This window comes from Ahaetulla prasina, chromosome 1 (assembly GCF_028640845.1).
Source record: "Ahaetulla prasina isolate Xishuangbanna chromosome 1, ASM2864084v1, whole genome shotgun sequence".
NCBI lineage: Eukaryota > Metazoa > Chordata > Lepidosauria > Squamata > Colubridae > Ahaetulla > Ahaetulla prasina.
The window spans coordinates 296,872,256-296,899,254 of NC_080539.1; the positions used below are offsets into that span (position 1 = coordinate 296,872,256).

General features: G+C 37.5%; 1 protein-coding gene across 6 annotated transcripts in view; it reads left to right on the forward strand.

Moving 5' to 3' along the window:
- MADD (MAP kinase activating death domain) overlaps positions 1 to 26,999 on the forward strand; it is a 102,933-nt gene that overhangs the window by 66,796 nt on the left and 9,138 nt on the right. For all 6 annotated transcript variants that reach the window (XM_058161785.1, XM_058161790.1, XM_058161787.1 and 3 more), the window contains 9 exons: positions 1,750 to 1,908; positions 2,638 to 2,746; positions 4,102 to 4,222; positions 4,834 to 4,939; positions 10,257 to 10,367; positions 11,452 to 11,559; positions 11,641 to 11,805; positions 13,180 to 13,252; positions 16,263 to 16,369. In XM_058161785.1, coding sequence (XP_058017768.1) covers positions 1,750 to 1,908; positions 2,638 to 2,746; positions 4,102 to 4,222; positions 4,834 to 4,939; positions 10,257 to 10,367; positions 11,452 to 11,559; positions 11,641 to 11,805; positions 13,180 to 13,252; positions 16,263 to 16,369 — 1,059 coding nt within the window. The remainder of the gene's footprint in view (positions 1 to 1,749; positions 1,909 to 2,637; positions 2,747 to 4,101; positions 4,223 to 4,833; positions 4,940 to 10,256; positions 10,368 to 11,451; positions 11,560 to 11,640; positions 11,806 to 13,179; positions 13,253 to 16,262; positions 16,370 to 26,999) is intronic.

Sequence of the window (26,999 nt, forward strand, 5' to 3'; positions counted from 1 at the left end):
TTTATGTTTATATTGATTTTGTTTATCTTAAATGCATTGGGAAACATAGTACACATTTGTTCGTGGCCTATTTTACAACAATTCTGACCTTACAGCTTTTTTGAAATAAATGTATTGAAGATTATATAATAAAACCAATACAAAGCATAAATAATGCATACTATAAAATATATATTAAAATAAAACAATAAAAAGCAGAAAGAAAAAGTGTAAAAAGAACCCTTCTTCAACCTCAGCAAGTATAGTTAATGTTAACAATTTATCATTATCCTTTAAAAAAACCCAACCATTTCTTCATCCCATAGATTCTTTATAAACCAATCTTTAAAACATAATTTCTGTCTTAATCAGCAAAAGTCCATTATAAATTATCAGAAATAACAACATTACTATTACAAACCATATATACTAAAGCGAATAATTCCTTTCATATTTATATCTCTTTTTCTGTTTTCAACATATTCTCCTTGTTTTTTCTCTTCAAAACAGCTAGCACTGATGATGTCACTTAGTTTGGGTAATGAAATGTCTACAAAACAACAACAACAACAACCAAAGTCAAAGAACACCAGGGGCTCATTTCAACCCTGAGTTACAAATATTCTCCTTTACTGGTCTTTAAAACATTATTCGGTCTGATCAGGAAAAAACTATTGAACATTATCAAAAATAACAATCTATTTTAATCTTTTGTACAAATCTTTAAACTCATAGCTAGACCTTTTTTCTTAAAAAGATTGAAGAAAACTTTTCCAGTGAATTCAATAAAACTTGCCATTCTCATGTTTCTTAATCTTTAAGCAGCAGTAAAAAATATAAATCCATTTAATTAAAAAGTGCACCTAGGCTACTCCTAACTGATCAGAAGTCAATTGCAAAAATGTCCTTTCCTGCCTCACACACAAAAACCCCCATCTGTTCATGTGACATCGTGCAATCTCTCCTTTTGCAGAAAGATTCTGACAATTTGGATCTGGCATCCAGCTGTCACATTGTCCTTCTATTTAGGGACATCAGTTAGCCATAGCTCTCAATAGAAATTTAACAATTCTGACCTTATAGCTTTGTTTGCAGAGGATGTGTATCTCTAACTTAGAGTTTATTAAACTAGAGATTTATTAAATTAAATTTATCTCTAAATTATCTATAAATTAGCCCTGGAGTAAGTAGAATTATTCTAATAGTGAGATGGGCACCAAATAAATTCAGTAAATAAATTTAGTAGTAAATGTAAAGGAAATTAATAATAGGATTATAGAACAACTCTACCAATCAGGCTAGATAAAAGTTTATCTGGAGAATGCTTTGATAGGCTTTCAAGATTCTACTTATTTGCTCAACATTCTGTTTCATTATTTTATCAGTACTAAAGAGCTTTCCAGAAATCCAGATAGCTTTGTTTCCTGAGTTTTTCACCATTGTAGAGCTTGACAGTATCTGATGTACTGTTAAAAGTTCAGTGAATATGTTAATGATAAAATGAAGGCCAAGATTCTGAGTTTTTTTGTAGCTTTTGAATAAGTAACATTAAGACTTAAACCCTTTGTCCTTATACATATTGGAGCCATATTCCCAGTATGGATCCTGTTGTAACATATCCAAGGACACCCACTATCTTCCCATTTTATTTTTAGTTCATATGGTAGAATGTTGAGATTTTATTAATTTTGAATTAACAAATGCAAATGCATTGTTGTCTTTGCAATATATTGAGCAATACATAGATAGTTTGTTTGTTTCCTTCTTCAGGTGAGTAACAGCTCTGGAGAAACGCTTGGAGCAGATAGTGACCTGAGCAGCAATGCTGGGGATGGCCTTGGTGGAGAGATTAGTGGAAATTTAACAGGATCACGAGGCACCGTCTCAGACAGTGAAATTGAAACAAATTCTGCTACTAGTGCTATATTTGTAAGAATAGACTTCATTTTTTAGGTGTTCGGGTGTTGGGGATCATTACGGCTCTTAATCTGGTGGAAGGAAATTTTGTTAAAGTAGCTTATCCATAATGATGAGCTGCCAATCCAAATGTAGTTGCCAATTTATCTGCCCCATATATACAGTATATTTCCAATTTACAATAAATCCATACCCTTCAAAGTTCACTTTAAACACAAATCAACAAATGGTAAGTGTACAAGTGCACCTTCTATATCAGTGATGGTGAACCAAAAAGGTTGTGGGAAACATTGCACACATGCTCGTTGGGGTCCCACTCCGGAAAAGCTGAAGTTCCAGATTCTGGTGCGCATGTACACCTGACAATCAGCTGGCTGACGCGTATTCACATACTGGTTTTTGGCACTGTCATGCACATGGACAGGTGATCATCGTGCGTGCATGTGTGCCAGAAACCTGGAAGACAAACAGGCAAGGCTGTGTATGCCGGGTGACATGGCTTCACGTGCCATTTTGGGCACACGTGCCATAGGTTCACCATCATGGTTCTATATAGTATGAGCATGTTAAACAACATGTATTTTAGCTGACAGAATTTGAGAAGTGGCTATGCTTGTTCTTATGTCCTTTGCAGTTTGAATTATTTATTTCCTTGATAAGTTTACTATTTCATTTTAAGAACCATCTTGTTAATTAACTACCTAATAAGAATTTTCTGTCCTATTTTTGCATTTTTTAAAGGGTAAATCTCATAGTATGAAAAAAACAATTAAAGATAATAAATGCAGCAGCCCTGGAAGAGTTCCAGAAGATGCAAGTCAACGAGTTTATCTCTTTGAGGGTCTACTTGGTAAGAATAAAATTTTAGTTTTGTACATTCTCTAGTCTTTAGATCTTTTCAAAATAAAACTGAGTAATGATGTGAAGCTACCGTGAATTCTCTATAATGTCTAAATTCTCTGACAGCATTACATATAAATTGTAACTTCATTGTATTCCTCAAAGCATTATCATTTACTTGAAAATATTGGATTGTTCATTTATTCTATGTTCTATGCATGTGGTTTAACATTGTAATTAGGTTGCAATAAATGTTTATCTGATCTGAGGAAATACCTAGATTATCATATTTATCTGAAAAGAAGACCACAAATTTAAAACTATCACCCAGAAAAGGAGAAAAAAAGTGGGGGGGGAAATACTGTATGAGGTTTAGAGAAGGTTAAATTCACTAAGCAAAGAACCCCTCCCCTTCTGAAGTAGATCAATCTGCAAGCCATCCCTGATGATTAGCAGTAATGTTTGTGCCTCTTGCATTTCTTGCTATTCATTTGCTTTTAAAAGCTTGTTAGTCACTCCTCACACTTGACTAGGAAGTCAAAAAGATTGCTTTTTAACAACCTAAGATTGACTTGGATGATAGATTACTGTCTAAAAAGATTCATGAGTTGATTTTTTGCCATCGTAACTAATATAGTTGTTGTTCTACAATGTTTACTATCCATAAAATTTCATGAAGAAGCCTTCATCCTGCAGTGGGTTAATAACAATGGCAACAACAATATTGATGATATACATTTATGATTTAAAGTAATTTTGATTGTGGATACTTAGAAACTGTTAAATTCTGAAATGTATATTTAAAAGTGCTATCTTGAGATATCATTACGAAGTCTAGCATTGATCATTATATGCTCGTATTAACTCTTCACTCACTTTAACTGTATTTTTAAATATTTCTTGTGGAAAAACAGATTGATCTGTCATTAATCCTTATCAAATGCTTAGATTTGTCATTTATTTTTATTCTCTCTTGCTGCCTTGCTGCTGGCTTGGAATTTTAAAGGGAGGGATAAAGGATCTGTCTGGGACCAGTTAGAGGATGCTGCCATGGAAACCTTCTCTATGAGTAATCATTTCTTCTTTCTGCTTTTCTGTGTGCATTAAAAAAATCTTGAACGTATGGCTTTTCCTTGTTTCTGATTTCTATGACAGTTTCATTTAGGAATATTTGTAGAACAAGAAAGAAAACGATGTACGCTTTAGGAATAATTTATGGAGTAAAATCAGAAGTAGCCTATTTAGTGGCATAGAATAAGATAATATCTGGTTTAATCACACTTTATTATTTGTGGGGGAAATTGTTTATATGATTCTGTCTTATAAAAAATGAAATCTCTGGTTAACAAAAACAATGCTGTCTAGGTAAAGAGCGTTCAACTCTGTGGGATCAGATGCAGTTCTGGGAAGATGCTTTTCTGGATGCTGTGATGTTAGAAAGAGAAGGGATGGGAATGGATCAGGGGCCTCAAGAGATGATTGACAGGTAAAGTATAGATCTCTCCACCATTTCTCTCAGCAATGTGTAAGTTATAATTAAACCTGTATAGGAATTCTGGGTGCAATTTTATTCTGGATAATTTGTTTACAGGTATAACTATAAGTGTAAATAATTACTACTTATCTATGGAGATTCTCAGTCATCCAGGTCACGGTTGTTCCAAAGGTGCTTTTTCAAGAGGCAACTAGACTTTCTACCGCCCTGAGTCCTTCGGGAGAAGGGCAGTATAAAAATCGAATAAATAAATAAATAAATAAATAAACTAGACTTTCTGTTTTTTCTTTGAAGATGTTTTACTTCTCATCCAAGAAGCTTCTTCAGCTCTGAAGAAGCTTCTTGGATGAGAAGTGAAACATCTTCAAAGAAAAATCAGAAAGTCCAGTTGCCTCTTGTAAAAGCACCTTTGGGACAATTACTACTTATGTGTAAAATTTTCTCCTTCATAAGCTCTTTTCTGTCTTTGCTCATTTAAATGCAGAGGGAAACATTTTTATGTAGAGTAAATTTTAACTATGAGTGGTGTATAGGATTTTGTAATCAGTGATTGAATGTTCACTGTTGGCTTCAGTTAATATGTGTGCTTTTTTCCCCTGTAGATATTTTTCTTTAGGAGAACATGACCGAAAACGTTTAGAAGATGATGAAGACCGTTTATTGGCTACTTTGCTTCACAATATGATTGCATACATGATTATGATGAAGGTGCTTTTTTGTTTTTGTATTTTAGATTGGGTCTTGTGATGGGTGATGCTATAATATGTCTTTGCATGATACGACTGCACTCTTTGAAGTAAGGTGTTAAGGATCAATTTTTCTCATTCTAGTTGCTAAGGCTTAGGCTTCACTTTCTTTTGAGCTAACTGGAATGGGAGGGGAGGAGAATCTCTGGGAGAAATTATTTCTCCCAGAGTTAGTTTACTTACGTAATTTATGTTGGAAATTTATATGGTTGTTTTATTATTCTACAGGTTTTATATTTATATGCTGTTCAAAATCCTTCAGGATTGTGATAGATTATAAAAACATTAATTAATTAACAGCAAAACAAAAATGTGCTTATCTGTATGATTTGATCTATCTGTCTTTGCTCCCAGAACCACCTTGGAAGTGCCTGGTGGGAGTACATTTCATTTCTTTCAGTTATTTAAAATTGTGCTACTTCGAAGGATAATAAGGCAGGCAGATGAGAGGACAGTGTATATATCAGAGGTGTGATCACATATTCCAGAACAATCCAGTATTAGTGGCTGGTATAACAAATTGTCAAGCATTTTTGTTTCATTAAAAGCCTTGAAAATTATTAAAACCTTCAACTTGAACTGGTGTTGTCTTGGGCATATTTATATAGTTTTCTTAATAGCAATATGGAAATAGTTTGTCACTGCGTTCTTTCAGGATTTTTTCAAACTTCTTATTTATAAGATTTATACCCTGCCACAATGGTCAACAATACCAAAAATGCATCAGAAGATACATTAAAAGCCCAATTATATAATGCCTGGTGTTAAACCCCCAAAGCCCTCCCAAAAAGCTCAGCTTTGAACTTTTCCCAGAAAGAAGGTACAGTAATTATATTGATAAGCCAACCTCCAAAGCAGTGTTTCTTGACATCAGCACCTTTAAGCTGTGTGGAATTCAACTCTCAGAATTTCTGGGATTCTGGGAGTTGAAATCCACACATCTTAATAGTGTTGGAGTTTGAGAAATATTGCTCCAAAGGAAGGCCATTTCAGTAGTCTAATAATACTTCATGGTTTCAGCCCTCTTGAGATCCCCAAAATGGGAGACAACCAGCTGCTTCTCCCAGCATGATTGAAGTGGTTTAGTCAATTCTAATGGAGGGATGCAGTCCTGCAGGTAACCCAGTGCCAGGTCATAAAAAATACACTGATAGTCAAGACCAGCAGTTTAAATTACATCCAGACCTTAATAGGAAGCAAGTATAAGGCTTGCAGGTATATTGTATGCCCATTGACAAGAATGCATGATTACTCAGGCCACTGCATTTTGCCTAGATAGAAGCTTTCAGGCAGGGGTGAAATGCTCCCGATTCAGACCAGATTGCCTGATCTGGTAGCGATGGCGGCAGATGGTTCGGAGAACCAGTAGCAAAAATCCCTGGCCCCCCTTCTCCCCTGCAGGCCCAGCTGAGCTGCGCGATCATCAGAGGTTTTTTTTTACTTTTAAAAGCATTTTTTTCTTTGGCTGAAAAAATGCTTTTAAAAGTAAAAAAAAAAAAGCCTCTGATGATCGTGCGGCTCAGCTGGGATCGTCAGAACCCTTTCAAAGCATTTTTTCTACAAGCTCTTCAGCCAAAGAGGCTGTTAAAAAAAAGCTTTTAAAAGTAAAAAAAAAAGTTGGCCACGCCTACCCAATCACATTACACCCCCCCACCAAGCCACGCCCACAGAACCTATAGTAACAAATTTTACATTTCACTCCTGCTTTCAAGTGGTCATTAAGGTCAGCCCCATGTGTAGAGTGTGTTGCAGTAGTCTAATTGGATTAGACCGTTTGGCTGTTGGTTACACAACTTCCCTAATCTAATCAACAGTCATAGCATTCCCTAGAAGTTTCCTATCCCTAGAAGTGCTCACATGATCTGATCTTGCTCAACTTCTGTATCCAGGCAAGGTCAGCCAAGTACAGCCACACCACGTGAGACTTGTATGTACTTGAGATCTTCTCTCTTCTTTATTTAATCAGAGTATTATCTAATACACCGCAGGGAGACGGAGCCGATGCGTTGGTTCCGTCCCAGGCGCCTGATGGACCCGGAGAGGTTCCGGACGGAGCTTGGGCCACTTCCTGAGGGTCTGGCTCACGGCACGTCTGAGGAACTTGTTGCGGCCCGGGAACGGGCCGCGGCGGGGGCCTTAGATCGTGTCGTGCCTCTGCGGCCTCTGACCCGGCGCAGGTCCCAACCGGCTCCCTGGTTCTCCGAGGAGCTGAGGGGGATGAAAAGCCGGAGAAGATGCCTAGAGAGCTCTTGGAGGTCTAGCCGTTCAGAGGCTGATCGGACACTAGTGAAGTCCTATACTAGGGCTTACCTAGTGGCATTGACGGAAGCGAGGCGTTGCTACGCCTCCTCCCTCATTGCGTCGGCAGATAACCGCCCAGCCGCCCTGTTTCGGGTGACTCGTTCCCTCCTTCACCAGGGGCGGGATGACCCGCTGCAGGGGCGTGCTGAGAGTTTATGATTATCTATACGATAAAATCGTTCAACCGGGACGGGTTGGACCAAAATTGCGATGACTCAGGTGAGGCGTCCGAGGGTGGTCTTGGTGACGTTGTTTGGGAGGAGTTTGACCCTGTGGCACCCGAGGACATGGACAGGTTGTTGGGTAGGTTGAATGCCACCACGTGTTTACTGGACCCGTGCCCCTCCTGGCTGGTGCTGGCCACTCAGGAGGTGACACGAGGCTGGCTCAGGCGATTCGACTGCTTCTTTGGTGGAGGGTGTCTTTCCGGCCGCCTTGAAAGAGGCGGTGGTGAGGCCCCTCCTCAAGAAGCCTTCCCTGGACCCGGCTGTTTTAGGTAATTATCGTCCGGTCTCCAACCTTCGCTTTGCGGCGAAGGTTGTAGAAATATGGTGGCATATCAGTTTCCCTTACACCTGGATGAAACTGTCTATCTAGACCCGTTCCAGTCCGGTTTCCGGCCCGGTTACAGCACGGAGGCGGCTTTGGTCGCGTTGGTGGATGATCTCTGGAGGGCCAGGGATGAGGTTGTTCCTCTGCCCTGGTCCTATTAGACCTCTCAGCGGCTTTCGATACCATCGACCATGGTATCCTGCTGCGCGGTTGGAGGATTGGGAGTGGGAGGCACCGTTTATCGGTGGTTCTCCTCCTATCTCTCCGACCAGTCGCAGACGGTGTTGACGGAGGGCAGAGGTCGGCCCGGGCGCCTCACTTGTGGGGTGCCGCGGGGTCGATCCTCTCGCCCTTCTGTTCAACATCTACATGAAGCCGCTGGGTGAGATCATCAGTGGTTTCGGTGTGAGGTACCAGCTGTGCGGATGACACCCAGCTGTACTTTTCACACGGACCACCCCAGCGAAGCTATCGAAGTGCTGTCCCGGTGTCTGGAGGCCGTCTGGTCTGGATGGGGAGAAACAGGCTCAAGCTCAATCCCTCCAAGACAGAGTGGCTGTGGATGCGGCATCCCGGTACAGTCAGCTAAATCGCGGCTGACCGTCGGTGGCGAGTCATTGGCCCCGATGGAAGGTGCGCAACAGGCGTCCTCCTGGATGAGCGGCTGTCTTTAGAAGATCATTTGTGGCCGTCTCCAGGAAGCGTTCTACCAGGTTCGCCTGGTGCGCCAGTTCGCCTTTCTGGACGGGATGCCCTATGCACGGTCACTCACGCACTCGTGACGTCTCGCCTGGATTACTGCAATGCTCTCTACATGGGGCTCCCCTTGAAGGGCATCCGGAGGCTGCAGTTAGTCAGAATGCGGCTGCGCGGGTGATAGAGGAGCCCTCGTGGCTCCGCGACACCTATCCTGCGCAGACTGCACTGGCTACCTGTGGCCTTCGGGTGCGCTTCAAGGTTTTGGTGACCATCTTCAAAGCGCTCCATGGCATAGGGCGGGTTACTTACGGGACCGCCTACTGCTACCGAATACCTCTCACCGACCCGTGCGCTCTCACAGAGAGGGACTCCTCAGGGTGCCGTCAGCGAGGCAATGTCGTCTGGCGACACCCAGGAAGGGCCTTCTCTGTGGGGCTCCCACCCTCTGGAGCAGAACTACCCCAGGACTTCGTCAGCTTCCGGACCTTCAGACCTTCCTTGTGAGCTTAAAACATACTTATTTATCTGCAGGACTGAGTTAGATTTTAAATTTATGGGTTTTATATTGGGTTTTATTTTTATAGTGTTGGAGTTTGAGAAATATTGCTCCAAAGGAAGGCCATTTCAGTAGTCTAATAATACTTCATGGTTTCAGCCCTCTTGAGATCCCCAAAATGGGAGACAACCAGCTGCTTCTCCCAGCATGATTGAAGTGGTTTAGTCAATTCTAATGGAGGGATGCAGTCCTGCAGGTAACCCATTGCCAGGTCATAAAAAATACACTGATAGTCAAGACCAGCAGTTTAAATTACATCCAGACCTTAATAGGAAGCAAATATAAGGCTTGCAGGTATATTGTATGCCCATTGACAAGAATGCATGATTACTCAGGCCACTGCATTTTGCCTAGATAGAAGCTTTCAGGCAGGGGTGAAATGCTCCCGATTCAGACCAGATTGCCTGATCTGGTAGCGATGGCGGCAGGTGGTTCGGAGAACCAGTAGCAAAAATCCCTGGCCCCCCTTCTCCCCAGCAGGCCCAGCTGAGCTGCGCGATCATCAGAGGATTTTTTTACTTTTAAAAGCATTTTTTTCTTTGGCTGAAAAAATGCTTTTAAAAGTAAAAAAAAAAGCCTCTGATGATCGTGCGGCTCAGCTGGGATTGTCAGAACCCTTTCAAAACATTTTTTCTACAAGCTCTTCAGCCAAAGAGGCTGTTAAAAAAAAGCTTTTAAAAGTAAAAAAAAAAAGTTGGCCACGCCTACCCAGTCACATTACACCCCCCCACCAAGCCACGCCCACAGAACCTGTAGTAACAAATTTTACATTTCACTCCTGCTTTCAAGTGGTCATTAAGGTCAGCCCCATGTGTAGAGTGTGTTGCAGTAGTCTAATTGGCTTAGACCGTTTGGCTGTTGGTTACACAACTTCCCTAATCTAATCAACAGTCATAGCATTCCCTAGAAGTTTCCCATCCCTAGAAGTGCTCACATGATCTGATCTTGCTCAACTTCTATATCCAGGCAAGGTCAGCCAAGTACAGCCACACCACGTGAGACTTGTATATACTTGAGATCTTCTCTCTTCTTTATTTAATCAGAGTATTATCTAATACATGCATTAATTGAAATACAATAACACATCACATTTTTTAACTTATACTGATGTGTAGCTCTCCATAAATGATGGTAAAGTATCACTAACAAAGTATTACATTTTGCTATTTAGGTGCAGAAGAATGATATTAGAAAGAAAGTACGCCGTTTGATGGGGAAATCTCATATTGGCTTAGTTCATAGTCAAGAAATAAATGAAATACTTGACAAAATTTCCAGCACAGTAAGTAAAACATATATTTGTTTCTTTGCTATGAGGGGAAGAAATAAAAACATTAAATTTTAGCTTGTACTTACAATATCAATGGTATCACTTGTCAAATATTTGAAAGTATATAGAGAAGTTTGCATACTTTCCAATATGCTAAACATGTAATATATCCAAGATAATAATTCTGCATCAAGATTAGTTCATAGTCATGAATTATGTTTTTCTTCGGTTGTACCGCTCAGAAGTAATTTATTAGAATATTGTCTTGTTCCAGAGAAATATCAGATATTCCAGAAAAAGATGGGACTCAAACCTGGGCACTAGTACATGTAAATGACATTGACTGACTTAACTTTACTTTTTACAAAAAAGAATATCATTTTCAGGAAAGGCACTGTTTTTTCTGAACTTCAGTTGCAGTGATTCTTAGGACTCTAATAAGAAGCTACTGAAGTTCTTTCATATTTCCTGAAACTGATGAGATTTGCAAGACTTTTGAAAAGCAGTAGATAGGCTTTCTCTGCTCTGTGGTCAAATTCTGTAGACTTGAGGATTTGTGGAAAAGCAATTGTCTGAACTGAATCTTAGACATTCTTTAAAGATTACAAAGGAAAGTTTGCTTTTAAAAGATTGTGTCCATAGTTCAAATAGTGAGTCACATTTTGCTGTTGAGCTACTGTATATCTATATTTTTATTGACAGGCTGATAGGATTTTTTCATTGAAACTTCATTTATTCATCGATAGCATACAGTAGACTGCTTTGCTGATGTATTAGATTATTTTGTAATTTTTCTGCTAAAATAGCTAAAAATAGTTGCTATAGTTTTGATCTTTTAATGATTAATGTTTCTACTGTAAAATGCTTGAGGATTTTTTTTGTTAACAGCCATGTTCTATGTTTTAAGAATATGAATAAAATACGTAAGACATTTGTTTTAAACCTATGGTGCGAATCTAATCCAATGTAAGTACTTTCAGCTCCCATGAGTTATATTAGGTGAGAGTGGCTTTGTATATTAAGAGATTCTGACTTTCAATTATGTAATGTGAGGACTGAAAAGAATGCACCTCTTTTATTTATTTATTTTCTTTAGACTGGCAGGGAGCTCGCCATCCGACCAAGTGGCAGTAGACATATTAAGAAACAAACATTTGTTGTACATGCTGGCACAGATACAACAGGGGACATATTCTTCATGGAGGTAGAGATCAGATTACATGTTAATTGAGTTACTGAGTTGAACTCTATGAAGTTTTATCCATAAAGCTATTTATATTTCTAGGTATGTGATGACTGCATTGTGTTAAGAAGCAACATTGGCACTGTGTATGAACGTTGGTGGTATGAAAAATTGATTAATATGACGTACTGTCCCAAAACAAAAGTGCTTTGTCTTTGGAGGAGGAATGGACAGGAAACACAACTGAATAAGTTCTACACTAAAAAGGTATGTTTTCTACAATATCTTTTTTTTAGAAAAAAGGGAAGATAGAAACACTTATTTTATTATTTTACTGGACGTTTTTGTGAAGCACAAGAAATGAAGGTCTAATGAAAGTGATTTATTGCTAATTTTGCCTACACACAAGAATCTCAGCTAATGGTTGTACACTGGAATCTGTCTACACAGGAATCCTCTCAAGAAAGGGTTAGCAGCTGCTAGAAGTTAGATAAGGATCAGTGGAATTCAAGGGAGATTGGACTTAGTTCACTTGTGGCTATATAGGAATTCTAGGCTGATCCCTCTTTTAACTCCATCCTCAGGGCTCTGCACTCATTCTCCTGCAATTTTAGAATTTTGGTCCCTAAGGAAAAAAATCCTCATTTTAGATCATACTCATTCAAAATAGTAGGTTTTAATTTTAGCAATCCTAAAAGAAAAGTTATTTTAAAAAATTGTCATCAAAATGTCAATTTTATTTACTGTATTTGTTTTCCTTTTCTTTCCCCCTTCCCTTTCCTTCCATTCCGTTTCCCCAAGAAGCCTTTTTTCCCCTCAGAAACACTGAAATATTGGGGGGATTGTTTCACTTTATCTTCACAGTAATCCTGGATCCTCTTATGTTTCCAGTATACAAATAAAGCATATTTAAATGTCACCCGTGTATCTTTATATGTAATGCCTGGTTGGCTATCAGAGCAAATCTTTGACTTATAGAAAATCTTTAGTTTGGAAGAGAACATGCCTTAAATGTATCACTTTCCTTTCTAAAGACAGTATAAGCTAAAATCTGATAGAGTGGATACAATCTTGAATTACTCGAACTAAACTGTTCTGTGCATAAAAAACAGAATATCTACACTATAATTGGAGCTAAAGAAAGAAGGTTGTCACAGTCAAACATCTCTAAAATGATAGCAATGATCATTCCATAATGTTTGAGTAACCACTATTATGTTTACTTCTGTTTTATGATTTCTTTTCTTTTTCTACAGTGCTGGTTTTGCTTTAAATAGCAATAATGTTATTGCCTTTATTAGATTAAAACTGATGCATTGTGGACACATATTAAGCATTCATAAACTCGTGGGCAATTTGGATCCAATAATTATCTCTTAATATTTTGACTAGATTTTGGGAAGATGCAGTGCATAGGTTTATATGGTAGTTTTAATTTGAAGAGGTACTTCAAAAGTACATTGCGCTGCCTGGGTCTGATTAAAGCAATTGCATCTTTTTCCAAGATTGTATCAAAGCGATATGAAGTTCTCATGAAAAATCACATTGTCATATGTCTTTTTTGTCCTTCGCAATTATGCTATTTTGTTAGTTCCATGCTGTACTTACCATTTTATTTCCTTTTATTTCAATCTGCTATAGTGCCGGGAGTTATATTATTGTGTAAAAGATAGTATGGAAAGAGCAGCTGCAAGACAACAGAGCATAAAGCCAGGTAAGATTTTAATTTTTTTTAAATGACAAGCATTATTAGAGCATTTATGTAGCACTTTTTGTTAAAAATCTGAAAGTATTAAAGTTCCTATTTTATCAAGTTTAGCAAAATGGAATTATTTCATTTTTGGATGCTATGTATTTATGGATGTATGTATGGATATGGATGTATGTATGTATGTATGTATGTATATATCTTTATGTATACACCTACACATAAGCAATACATTACTGCATGATTCCTGTTATAGAAAGAAATAAACATATAGCAACTAATTCCAATTAGAGAATCGGATAGAGAGAAGTATTTATCCTAGCTACTTTACTAAGGCGCATTTATGACCTTCACCACATTGCTCAGTCATGTGTTCACCATTAGTACATGTCCTGTACCTGATCCATAGTTTTTTCCCCCTCCCTCCCTTGAAGAGCAGATAAACCGAACGAAAAAGGATTGCAAGAAAATAAGCTGTTTGGTCCTTTGCACATCAAAAGCAATGCTATTCTAATGACAGCCCAGGGCTAAGAGCCATAGGTGTGCTATATAATCAGCTTACAATATGCTTTTGAAACTTCTATCTCTCCACTCTGTAAGGGAAATTGAGAGAAAAAAAGCAGTCAATTCACCCTCCCTAGTTAAAATGCAACATTCTGTTAAAGTAGCTTTACAATAAAGTGGAATTAGCTCACCTGGTTGTGTTTTCTGTCTCTCAGTGTCATTCCCACATGCCATTACAGCACGGGTGTAAAACTTGATCATGTCATGTGATGTCACAGGGTATATCATGGCGTTTTTTGCCTTTGCGGAGCTGGGGTGGGTGTGGCCTGTGTGTGATGCATCCAGCTGGCGGGCTGCCAGTTTTGACAACACTGCATTACAGTGAAGACTACCAGTAATTTACAAGCCTTGATGATCCTTTATTCTTTTATGACTCATTGAAAAAGAAGGATCAGGAGAAAGGCATTCTCTAAAATATTGAAATAAGATCTAAACTTATGTCTGTATCATTTATGCAAGTGTTAGAGAGTAAAACGTCATTTGTCCCTTTCCTAGGTCTCTGTTATAGTGCTGTGTATTTTACTGATTTTTCAAATCAGTAAAATGTATAAAGTCAGTCCTTGATAATGGCAGGAAAGATGTCTGATGTTCACATTAACACATTTGCTGCTAAAAGATGCTGATGCCTATTCATAATCTCAAGGCATTGCTTTTCTTTCAAAGGCATTGTTGGGTCAATATATGTATAATTTGGAAGTGTAAAAATGTGAGAATCTGTTTCACATGTGTTTATTGTATCAGTTGTTTAGATGTAAATGTGAGTCTTTGAATATTGCTCTGTATATAATATCAATTATAAGCCAGCATGGTATAATAGATAATATGTCGGACTGACATTGGGACAATCAAAGGCCAGCCTCAGCCACAGAAGCTCAGAGGTGGCTTTGGGCCAATCTTTCTTTTTTCAACCCAACTTACCTCAGAGAGTTGTTGGGAGGAAAAATTGGAATGCCATGGGTATAGTCTGGAACTCATTTAGAAAATGTGAAATATCAATAGAATATTAACAAAAATATACATATATCAGTATTGCAAATAGTTGTACAGGAACAACACAGAAAAAATATATTTAAAGACTGCAATGCAGAGCAGAAACACACACACACACAAATGGAACAGTTTTGGTGTGTGTTGCTAATGATACCACAAACTTTTATAACAAAAAACCCCCCAAAGCTTAGCTGATCGTTAATGTAGCTTTTGGTCAGTGGTATAATCACATATGGAATATTGTGTGCAGTTCTGATTGCCACATCTTAAAACAGATGTAAGCAGACCTAGAGAAAGTTCAAAGAGGGCAACAAAGTTGATCAAAGGATTGGAACAGCTTTGCAATGAGGAAAAGTTTTGAGATTTGGGGCTTTTTAAACTAGAAAGGAGGTAAATAAGAGAGGACATGATTGAGGTGCAAAAAGAATCAGAATAGAGCTGGAAGGGACTTTGGAGGTCTTCTAGTCCAGCCCCCTAGTCAAGCAGGAAATCCTACATCATTTCAGACAAGTGATTGTCCAGTCTCTTCTTAAAAACCTCCAGTGATGAAGCACTTACAACTTCTGAAGGCAAGCTGTTCCATTGGTTACTTGTCCTTGCTGTTAGGAATTTTTCCTTAATTCCAGGTTGCTTCTCTCCTTGATTAGTTTCCATCCATCCAAAAAGCTATACATGGTGTAGATAAAGTAGACAAGAAAAAGCTATTTTCCCCTTCCCAAAATACTAGAACCAGAGGTTACCTATTGCAATTGGATCCTGGAAGAAACAAGGCTGACAAAGGGATTTTTTTTTTACACAACATGTAATTAAACTTTGAAATTTGCTTCTAAATGATGTGGTTTTGGCTACCAATTTGGCTGGTTTAAAAAAAAAAGGGGGTGGTGGTGTTTAGACTAATATATAGAAGTCATAGGGATCAGTGGCTATTGCCTTCATAGTAGTGTGTCTGCTTCTGAAGGCCATCTGCTGAGAAGCTAGTTGGTTTCTTGTGCAATTTTTTGCCACTATGAAAACACAGAACTGGACCAGATAGGCCGGGTTCCAATTTAATAGGGCTCCGCTTATCTTCTAGCTCCAGCCCCCATCAAAAAGACCAATTTTCTAAGCCAGCTGATGATATGGATGATCACATATATCCTTAGGCTGACTGCGTTAAAGGAGGCAGAATGTTGCTTGACAATGAAGCAGGACAAACTATGCTGGCATATTTCTCTTCCATCTCAAGGGTTGAAAGAATGCACTACAATGTCCTGAAGAAGAGCCCTAAGATTATCTCATTATGATTCTGCCTTGAGAGATCTTCTGCATCTTTGCAGTAGGAACTTAAATTGTGCTGTGGTTCTGTTTTGGAAGAAGGGTCATATGCTAGAAAATTAGTCCTTTTCTTTTTGTGTTAATGGTTTAGTGTTTGGATATATTTTCTTATTTTTTTTTCTCCCTTTATTTTCTGTTTGTGTTATAGGGCCTGAACTTGGTGGGGAATTTCCCGTACAGGATATGAAAACTGGCGAAGGAGGCCTTCTCCAAGTCACACTGGAAGGAATTAATTTGAAATTCATGCATAGTCAGGTAGGAAATTGCCTGTAACAGATCTTAAAGTAGATCTTAAAGCATGAATGTTCTTGAAGAACACCAGTAAATGTGTTTCCTCTTCCCTATACCAGAAAAAGGAAAGAGAAATGTCACAGCTATCAATGTTTTTTTTTTTAAATGACAGGTTCTTCTTGTTAGACCGAACAGATAATTTTTAAATCTGCTTTAAATTTTGTTTTTAATAATGAAAAGCAGATTAATTTTTAAATGAATGTATATGGGAGTTATTGACTCTATTTATAAACTTCAGTAGAATAATAAGAATGGTATTTTTCAGAAACATGGGCTTCAGTTATTTGTAATTAATTTATAATGATTTTGTTCATATTTTCTTCATGGTTCAAATGAAGAAAGTGTTTTAATTGAAAAATAACCATTGAGATGATGATGTACATTTGGCTATGTTACATTTCTGCAAAGCATCTCAAGCAACATTTAACAGTCCTGGGTATGCTCTGACAGACTGCATAAATGTGGCACTGAAATATATTAGCCAAACGTTACAAAGCAGTTTTATTATCACTTATATCTGGTTTATTTATACTGATACTCATTACATGAAAAAAAATGACCTAGAATTGGTGATTGCAAGTTATTTTTTTAAAATAGTTGTCCTGCATCATATGTTTTTCTTTGTGGTTAAAAGTACTCTGGGCAACATACCAGGCAAAGAGATTTTCTCAACAGTAATAGAGATATCTTATTTTGCTCCTTTTATTAATAGAGCTTTATCTTTGGGTATAGAGGAAACACAAATGGAATTTCTTTCTTTAGATGTATGTTCTTTTCGCTTCTCTTATTCAATGATTTTATTTTGCTTCATGTTCATGTTTGTTTTGCAAATAACGTACAAGCAGTTTTAGGGTTTTGTGTGCTTGTATATCTGTGTGTAAGATTGTATAAGAATGAGACAGAGGAGAAATTTTTTTGTCATTCAGTCTTTTGTGCAATTGTCTTTATATTATTTATTTTGGTAAGTTTAATTGTTTTTGGTGTCTTTGAGAACCTTGGACGATGCTTCAGAACCTCTGAAAATACATGCATTGAAAATATACATGCATTTGAAGGTTCCTTTGAAATTTATACTGCGGTTACATGCGGTGCTCAGGAGATAGGTTGCTTTTCAGTTGAAACTATGTGCAACTATTAAAGTGTGCAACAGTACTTTTTCATTCTTCTCTAATTCAGTGGTCCAGTGCACACATGGGTATATATTCATGCCTGATTCCAAGTCCCTGATGAATGAACAACATATTATTGTGTCAAACGTCTTACAATAAAAAAAAAAATGCATAAGCAGAGTTAACAATAATATGGCATTGACATTTATAGGGAAGGAAAGCAAAGGAAGAGCAGAGAAAAAGATAAAAAAGAGGCTGCCAATTTATTTCATGTACAAAGCGAGTCTCCTCCAAACCCCATAATCAACTGTGCAGCTGTCCTCTTCCTTGCTCCTTTCTCAAATCAATAATAATGAATCGTCAAAGGCAAAGGTTGTCAGATCAAACACATTGTTGAACCTTAGGTGCAGGTTTGTCCTTAAAATGTTATGCATTAATTCTTCATACCCAAAGGATAATTAAAACTGGAAGAAGTGGGTTTTTTTTTAGGGAAATCCATTTTAAAGCAGTTTTCAAATGAGATGAAACAGAAGGGAGAAGAGGTGGAGTTTGGACAATGTATGTTTTGTTTTTATGTTGAAGATAAATGTGAAGAGTCATACCCTCCATAGTAGCCATTTTGAAACTATGCTACTGATTCCAAATGTCTCCCAAATCTAAAAATATTGCATTCTGGATCTCTTTTTTTGAATGTGTTGGAGAATTACAGTATAGTGCACAGAGATGAAATAATTCAAAGTCATTATATGAAGCCAATTTCTTCAAATTTTTAACAGTTACTCTATTACAGTCCTTCTTGACCTTGGCAGCTTTAAGATGACTGAACTTCAACTTCCAGAATTGCCCAGCTAGCCATGTTGGCTAGGGAATTCTGGAAATTAAGGTCTAGACATCTTAACTTTACCAAAATTGAGAAACAATGCTCTAGTTCTGTATTATTTTGGCAGCTGCTAGTCTAAAGTCAAAAGGAGGGCTGTCAAACTCCCGGTCCACAGGCTATGCATCATGCGCTGGCCACACCCACATTGGTTTAGCAAAAGGAAAAAAGTCCTGATACTTTACATGATGCTGCTGTGGCAACGTGAGTTTGACACCCCTGGTCTAGAGGGAGACTACAGCAGAGAGTTGATTCCCACCCGCATTGTGATGATAATGCCTGTTGTATCCTCAATGGATTGAATGTTGATAGAAGGTAGTGGAGAAAGGGAAACATCTGTGATGTTTTCTCCTAGGACTTTTCTTGAAAGGTGTATTGGAGCTGGTCTTTATCTTTAAAGAACAGCATATTATCAGAACAATGCTTCTCATTCTTGACAATTTTAAAATGAATGGATTTCAGCTCCTGAATGCCCCAGGCAGCATGGTTTTAAGTATTACCCAGTCACACATCTTTAAATTGCTAAGATTGAGAAACACTGCATTGGAGTATAGTGACCTCACTGCAATTACACTGGAAGAGCATAATTATAAGAGTTCTAATGCTGGTATGCTGCTTTGGGAAAGCACTTCTGAATAAAAGGAAGCATTCAGTGATTTACAAGAATGATAAACTATAAAGTTGCAACTCTCAAAGCATTCTATGAATGTGATTGATGGCAAAACAGTAAGAAAATACGATAAGCATAAGCAGATTTATCAGTTGTCTTTTTAAAATGAATTATGGGTTATTCCATTTCATTTTAATACAAGATTCTATACCTAAACAACAAGAATTCATGCTTTGGAAAGTCTGTCTCTTGCTTTCCCCAAATTACCTTTTTGGGGTAATTTTGGAACATAAAATTAAACTACAATTTATTGGTTGTGTATTTATCTTGAGGATAGGACTTTAAAGACAAGTACATTATCTATTGGTCTATATATTAATCTTAGATTATTATAAACACTTGCTTAGTGTTCATAACTGAACTGCCACATAACAAAACCTTAAGATCATTAAACAGTTCAGCTTTAATTAATCTAAAATTGAATCAAATTACAGGAATTTAAGATTTAAACAGTAGACTCACTTTGACTTGTTTTGTTTGGATTTTGATTACTTCCTGACTATTGTATCATTTATCTGTGTGTATACACCCACACCCCGGTTTTACTATCGGTTCGCAAGAACTGGACTGAACCGGGGGCAACCCACCCGGTCCAGTTCTTGCAAACCAATAGTAAAACCGGAGGGAGGCTCTGCCCATCCACCCGGACACGATCCCGTTGCGAACTGGTAGTAAAGGTAAGTAGAACCCGCTCCTGCCACACACACACATGCATAAGTTGCTAATTGCATGTCATCCAGAATAGTATGGGAGCCTATAAATTTCATAAATTTTATTTATAAATAAAATGATAAATAGAAAATTAATTAGTAATTGTAGAGGATCACGCAATGGATATTAACTGATATACGGTTATAAATAAACATTATTTATGGAGACATAATTGACAATACAAGCATCCTGGCAATGTAATCAATGATTTGAGCAAGAAATTAAAGAAAGACATAAATAATTGTATTGTTAAAATGTTTTAAAATAGGCATATCACAGCTTTCAAATAAGTCCCCAAGCTTCTCCGCCTATTGGTGATGTATCATTTGGGAGACCCATCCATCTCCAATTCTTAAATTATCCCTTTCTCACCAGAGGTTTGTCCATCCCTTTTTTAAGAGGAATATGTGCTGTGTTAGCCAATCCTGCTGAATGAGCATTCAGGTATTTTTTAGAATACATCTTCCAAGGAAGATGCCTAAATGAACCAGCAGGAAGGAAAATTGCTGGTTTATAATGACTGATAATTTGATGGATGTTGTTATAAATCCAGGGGTTGGTTGTATTTACTTCTGCTACCAGTTCGCAACGGGAGCACACTCGCTCGCTTTGCTCATGATTGTGATGATGACAGATTGTTTGTGATGATGTCCAGCCGGGTGGGCGGAGCCTCTTGCCACCATTACTGGTTCACAAGAACCAGAGCAACGCACCCATTGTGTAAGTCGTAGAGAATTAAAAGCTCTGTGTAGGGAAAAATAAATATACTTGGGAAGCTGCTGACAGCATTTTTATTACTGCTGGGTGACTCTTAGTAGAAAGAAAATAGAAGTCCTATAAATGTGAAGAGAGATTTTCCACACAGCTGCAGTGATTGAACGTTAGTCCATTTATAAGTCCATTAAATAATATATTGTTATAGAAAGATATATTATTAAATACTAGCTTTTAATATACTTTATTAAAATATGTCATTAATATTAGATGGCAAGAAGTAAATCTACTGCTACAACTTCAGGAGGAAAAATCCTGAAAACTCTTGAAATTGCGTAAAAAAAATTCTATTTCCACAATTTATGACCATTCCTGCATGTTTTCATATACTTACTTATTAACTGCCCTTCCAATGCTTGATTATTAATTTAATATAAGTTTGAAGATGGTTACTAACATGCCAATGGCTGTTACTTACAAATTGTTGGAGATCATAGAGGCCTATAGACTACCTAAAGTTCTAAAATATTTTTTTTAAAGAAATCAGTATTTTTTCATAGCTCACACAATATGTTGGTTAGTAAAATGGTTTAAAATTATAAAACAGATTAGGGTTGTGGAGGAATCTCCAGCCAGATCATGGCTGTCTCAAAGGAGCTTTTTCAAAAAGCAACTGGACTATGTTTTTTCCTTGAGGAAGAAGACATTTTGCTTCTCATCCAAGAAGTTTCATTAGTTCTGACCTTGCCTTTTGAAAAAGCACCTTTGAAACATGGGAGAAAGACCAGATCCCTGAAGCCTTTACCTGCCCATTCCCAAGTGAATGCACTTAGTGTGGTGTGATTTTTGTAAATAGGAAAATAACAATAAAGAAACTACCATACATGGTCGTTCTGGTTCCTTGCAGCTGGCAAGATCTAATCCAATGTCTAAAACTAGTAATTAAGCTAATGGTAATTGTAGGGTTTTTTTTAGAAAAGATTAAACATTTTACTTATAATTAGCATGATATCTATTTTTAAAATGAACACATCTCCCTAAAAATTTAGTTTTAGTTTTGTTTATTGGAACAGGAAATAAATTTGCATGTAGTGTTATTACAGCAGAACAGGTTTGGCTATAAACATTCAGTTCTGTCACATTATTTTCACTCTTGCTCAGGCTGTTTCATACTTACGATTGGTTGTGGCATCCTATGATCACAATTGCTGTTGCCGACCTTCTCTGCCAGCTTCCCACAAGTAAAGTCAATAGGAAAGTTGGCAAGGAAGGTCACAAGTCATTTAGGTCAGTCTCCCTCAACATGGGCCTTTTCTTTGCTTGTACACACAAACACCTTTCTTTCCTAAGCTGCCTCCACTTGTACACAGGCATGCATATGCACGCACTAGCACCTGCCTTCCCTGACCTCCCGGTGCACATGTATGCACATGCCCTGTGCCCTCTTTCCCAGCCTTTCTGTCTTTGCAGAAACACCATCCCACACCCTCTTCCACAATCTCCTTGTGCTTGTGCACATGCATGCATGTGTGTACACACCCATCCCCTATTTTGCCAGAGTTCCTGTGCTCACACACACATTCATCCTGTACCTCCCCCCCCCTCCTTGCACTTGTACCACTTTCCCTGGCCTCCCTGCAATCATATACATGCATGCAAGCACCTCATACCATCTTACCCCAGACATCCTGAGCTTGTGCCACACTGCAATACTCCCCCAAATTGTGTGTATCCTGCACTGGGCCTGTTAGGGCCTCCTGATTCGCCCTGTGGCACCCCTATGCTTTTTAACTGGAAATCCCTCTGCTTCCCACTTAACGACCCATGTGTCTTGGGGTTACAGTGACAACTGGGATTGCCTGGACTGCTATCACTAATGTGTGCCATTTTTTTAAAATTGATTGAGATATGTGTTGTTTCTCAATTTTTTAGAATTCTATATTTTGTTTTTGGGAGATGAAAACTAAAAAAATACAATTCTGATAGCAAATCCATACAAAGAGGTTTTGTCAACATTTACATTTATTAAATTTTTCCTAGGTTGCTTACATATAATTTCTAAAGAGGCAAAATAAATATTCATTCATGTACATTTGATTAAAAACAAAATTATATAGCAGTCTGGAAAATGTAAATGACTTAAATTATCTGATCAATCAACTGAAACCATCACAATACATGCATAGCTTCTTCTCCAGAAACACTACGCTACTAACCAGAGCATATAAAACATTTGTTAGATCAATTCTTGAATACACTTGCCTGTCTGGAACCCATACCACATTTCAGACATCAATACAATTGAACGTGTCCAGAAATATTTTACAAGAAGAGTTCTCCACTCTTCTGAATACAACAAAATACCTTATGCCACCAGACTTGAAATCCTGGGTTTAGAAAATTTAGAACTCCGCCACCTTCGACATGATCTGAGTTTAACTCATAGAATCATCTATTACAATGTCCTTCCTGTTGAAGACTAATTCAGCTTCAATTGCAACAATACACGAGCACACAATAGATTTAAACTTAATGTTAACCGCTTCAATCTTGATTGCAGAAAATATGACTTCTGTAACAGAGTTGTTAATGCTTGGAACACACTACCTGACTCTGCGGTCTCTTCCCAAAATCCCCAAAGCTTTAACCAAAAACTGTCTACTATTGACCTCACCCCATTCCTAAGAGGTCTGTAAGGGGCGTGCATAAGAGCACAAGCGTGCCTACCGTTCCTGTCTTATTGTTTCCTTTCATTATATCCAATTATTATTATTTTTTTTAAAAAAAAGTTTTATTCTTACAATCATATCAAATAGTTCATCCAATGTACAGTTATATACAATTAGTCGGGCTTGCCCAGTCACCACCCCCCTTTTTAACACTCTTCCCTCTTCTACCTTCTTCTACTTTCCAGACCTTCCTCTCCTTCTCTTATCTACATCCTCTCCTCCCTCCACCCTACACCTTCCTTCTCCCTCTTCTACCCCTCTTCCTTCCTCTTCTCCTCTTTCCTACCTCCTACTCTCTCTTTTCTCCCTCCCCACCGTTCTAAAATGGTAACTGGGCAGACCCGACCCTGCATTAATTATATTTATACATCTTCAATTAACCCTGTACATTAACCATCACTCCATCTCTGCCAAACCCCCCCCCAATTCCCCTCCCCCTTACCCCCACCCCCCAACCCGACTTCCCAGAACAAAATGCAGGGTATCAAAACTAACAATCATAATCTAAAATAATTCCTAAATTATAATCTCTAGTCACACCACACTTAGTCACACTCTCAATTCCCCTCTCCTTCAAAAATATATCTAATACAAAATATTTCCTAAATTTACTCATATGCTATTCGATATTTTTTTATCTGATACTTATTTTGAATATAATCAATCCACATTTTCCATTCTAAAATATATTTTTCTAGTGTATAGTCTTTCAAGTAAGCGGAGATTTTTGCCATCTCTGCCAGATTTGATACTTTGAGTGTCCATTCTTCAATTGTAGGTAATTCTTCTTTCTTCCAATACTGAGCAATCAAAAGTCTTGCGGCTGTTATTAAGTTCAAAATCAATTTAGTCTCTATAGCTGTACAGTCCATAATAATTCCTAGTAGAAAGAACTGCGGAGTAAACTTAATCTTCTTTTCAAAATATTCTGCATGATCCACCATACTTTAATCCAAAATGCTTTAACTTTTTTACAAGTCCACCATATATGGTAATAAGTGGCATCTTCACAATCGCATCTCCAACATTTAGCCTGTACATTAGGATACATACATGACAACTTTTGAGGTCTAAATGCCATCTATAAAACATCTTATAAAAATTTTCTCTCATATTTTGCGCTTGTGTAAATTTAACATTCCTCACCCAAATTCTTTCCCAAGTTTCCAACATTATTGGTTGCTGAAAATTTTGTGCCCACTTAATCATACAATCCTTAACTAGTTCGGACTCTGAGTCTATTTCTACTAATACATTATACAACCTCTTAATATGCTGTTGGCCTTGATCTCTCATTTGTTTTAACAAATTATCCTCAGTTTGCTTAACACCTATTTTTTGATCTAATTTCCATCTAGCTTGTAATTGTCCATATTGGAACCATGTACATTATATCCAATTATTATAGTTATTACGTACTTATGCTTCTATATATGCTTCTGTATTGTATAGTTATTTCATGCTTATGCTTATATATACTGTGTGACAAAATAAATAAATAAATAAACAAACAAACAAACAATCAAGATACAGTATATTAAAATATAAAAGACTGGACAGTAGAAACATTTTAATTTGATATGTAGAAGTTTACAGCACTGGGACTAGGTAATTCTAGAGGGACAGTCCTTATACTGTTTAGTTTATGAATGCGTTTAGAGAAAGACCTTTGCCTGTCAACATACAAGCAGATTGAGTCTTGGAAGAGCTGATTCTTAAGGTTTGATTAAGGTTTCCAAACAATTTAGAACTTTAAACATACGTAGTGAACACCTTGCGGGTTACAAGAACTGAAATGTACCATAGCCACGTGACCGTTTTAGAACAGAAAGGGAGAATTGTTGTTGAATTCTGCATTAGTTGTAGCATTTGAATACATTTATGAAAGCCTCTTTTTGCATCACTAAAATATAAGCCATATCCTAAAGATGGTCAGATGTAAAATATATTTTTGTCAAGACTATTTGCAGAAGAAATTTTAAAAAGAGGTTGCACATGCCAACTCCATCTCTTGTTTAGTGTACAACTGAAAATTTTTCATAAGGGAGTATTTCATGGCATGGTCCAATCTTATTTCAATAGAAATTTTAGATTCTTCTCTTCATCAAGGTTTTAAAAACCTTTTCTTATAAATATCTATTCTGTTCCTAGCCTCCTTTAACTATTGTTCCCATTCAATAAGGTTAAGGCTTGTTGTAAGAATTTCAAGCACCTGTGAAGGCTCTCACACCTCCAAAGTTTGCATCAAGTAGTTATTTAGTCCTTTGGAACAGGATTGTGAGTGGTGTAGGGGATAGTAGAGAAAGGAAAAAGTTTTTTATCTCAAGCAAAGATTCTACACAATCTTACTTTCCCCATTATCCAAGATAATGTTTTGTTACCAAAGAGAGGATTCCCTTTTGTTAGCTGTTAGCTAATTGGAATGATGGTCTGAAATACATTTATGCAAATATCATAATACTTGTTGGGTAGTATGAGAGGAACATAACCTTTTGTAATTTCTGCAATTGTAGGAAAATCTTACAGTAATTATACTACTTTTTCATTTGTACTAAAATAATTGTCCAAAAGTTTGTGCTTTGAGCTTTTTTTTTCTTTTAAAAAATAGTATTATCTGGCCCTGGACATTTTAAAGTAGCATTTGAAGTGTTTAGACAAAACTGGTTATGGTCTTAAGCCAGTGGTGGGATTCAAATAATTTAACAACTGGTTCTCTGCCCTACTGATTTCTTCTAACAACCAGTTCACCAAATTGCTCAGAAAGTTAACAACCGGTTCTCCCGAAATGGTGCGAACTGGCTGAATCCCACCACTGGCTTAAGCTAAATTTCCATGATATATTTATTTTCTCCACCCACCCCATTCCTTGGAGTTGATATCGGTACCGTTCTAAGAAATACTTGGGGATTTCAATTATTGGTAAAACTAAGATGTAAATATTCTTTTGTATAGATTTGCTTTCTGCATCCCTTCCCTGTAAATAATAAATTGCTCCTCATTCTGACTGAAGTTAATGGCATTACATTTTGGAGGATGTGGGTGGATGTGTGAAATGATGTTGTGGCCATTAAAATCAGAGCACTTGCATATTTTACAGATTTGATTTCTGACTCACAGAAATAAAAAATCTATTGCATTTCTCATAACCTCTGTTTTCTTGGCACTTTGTGTCAAGGTACAGTCCATGAATCCTGAAAGGAGGCTTTATCGAGTATGGAAACATAGCAGACAACTGCTTGGGTGGGAAGCATGGCACCTCTTGCCTGCCCTCTGTGCTGGAGGAGGATGCATGGAGGGGTAGCTATTTGATTGGATGGGACAAGATTACAAATCAGAGACCAAAATTGGGAGTATTCTTTGTCCCTTCTTTTGTTGTATTTTGAGGTCTGTGGTTCCCACCCCACCCCGTCCCCCCTTTCTTTCTTTTATTGAGTGCCTGAAGGGAGTAGCAATGTTGAATTACCGGTATGTCAGAGTTACTAACTCCTTCGTTTCTCTTCCATGCTTTCTCCTCCTGCAAGGAGCGGAAGGTACTTCATCTTCTGCTGTCTTAGCTTCTTAGCCTTTTAAGTTGCTTGTTGATTTCTAGCATTGTGGCAAGTTTTCAATATTTACTTTGAAATTCCTCTTTCTTTTGGTTTAAATAATTGTAGCTTGATTAGTAGAATGAATTACAACATCTCAAACATTCCAAGTTAAACCTGCTGTGGTGTGCATTTTTATGTTTATATTATTTAGAAAGGATTTCCTCCTTTAGCCTAATCTTATTTTTCCCCCTCCTGTT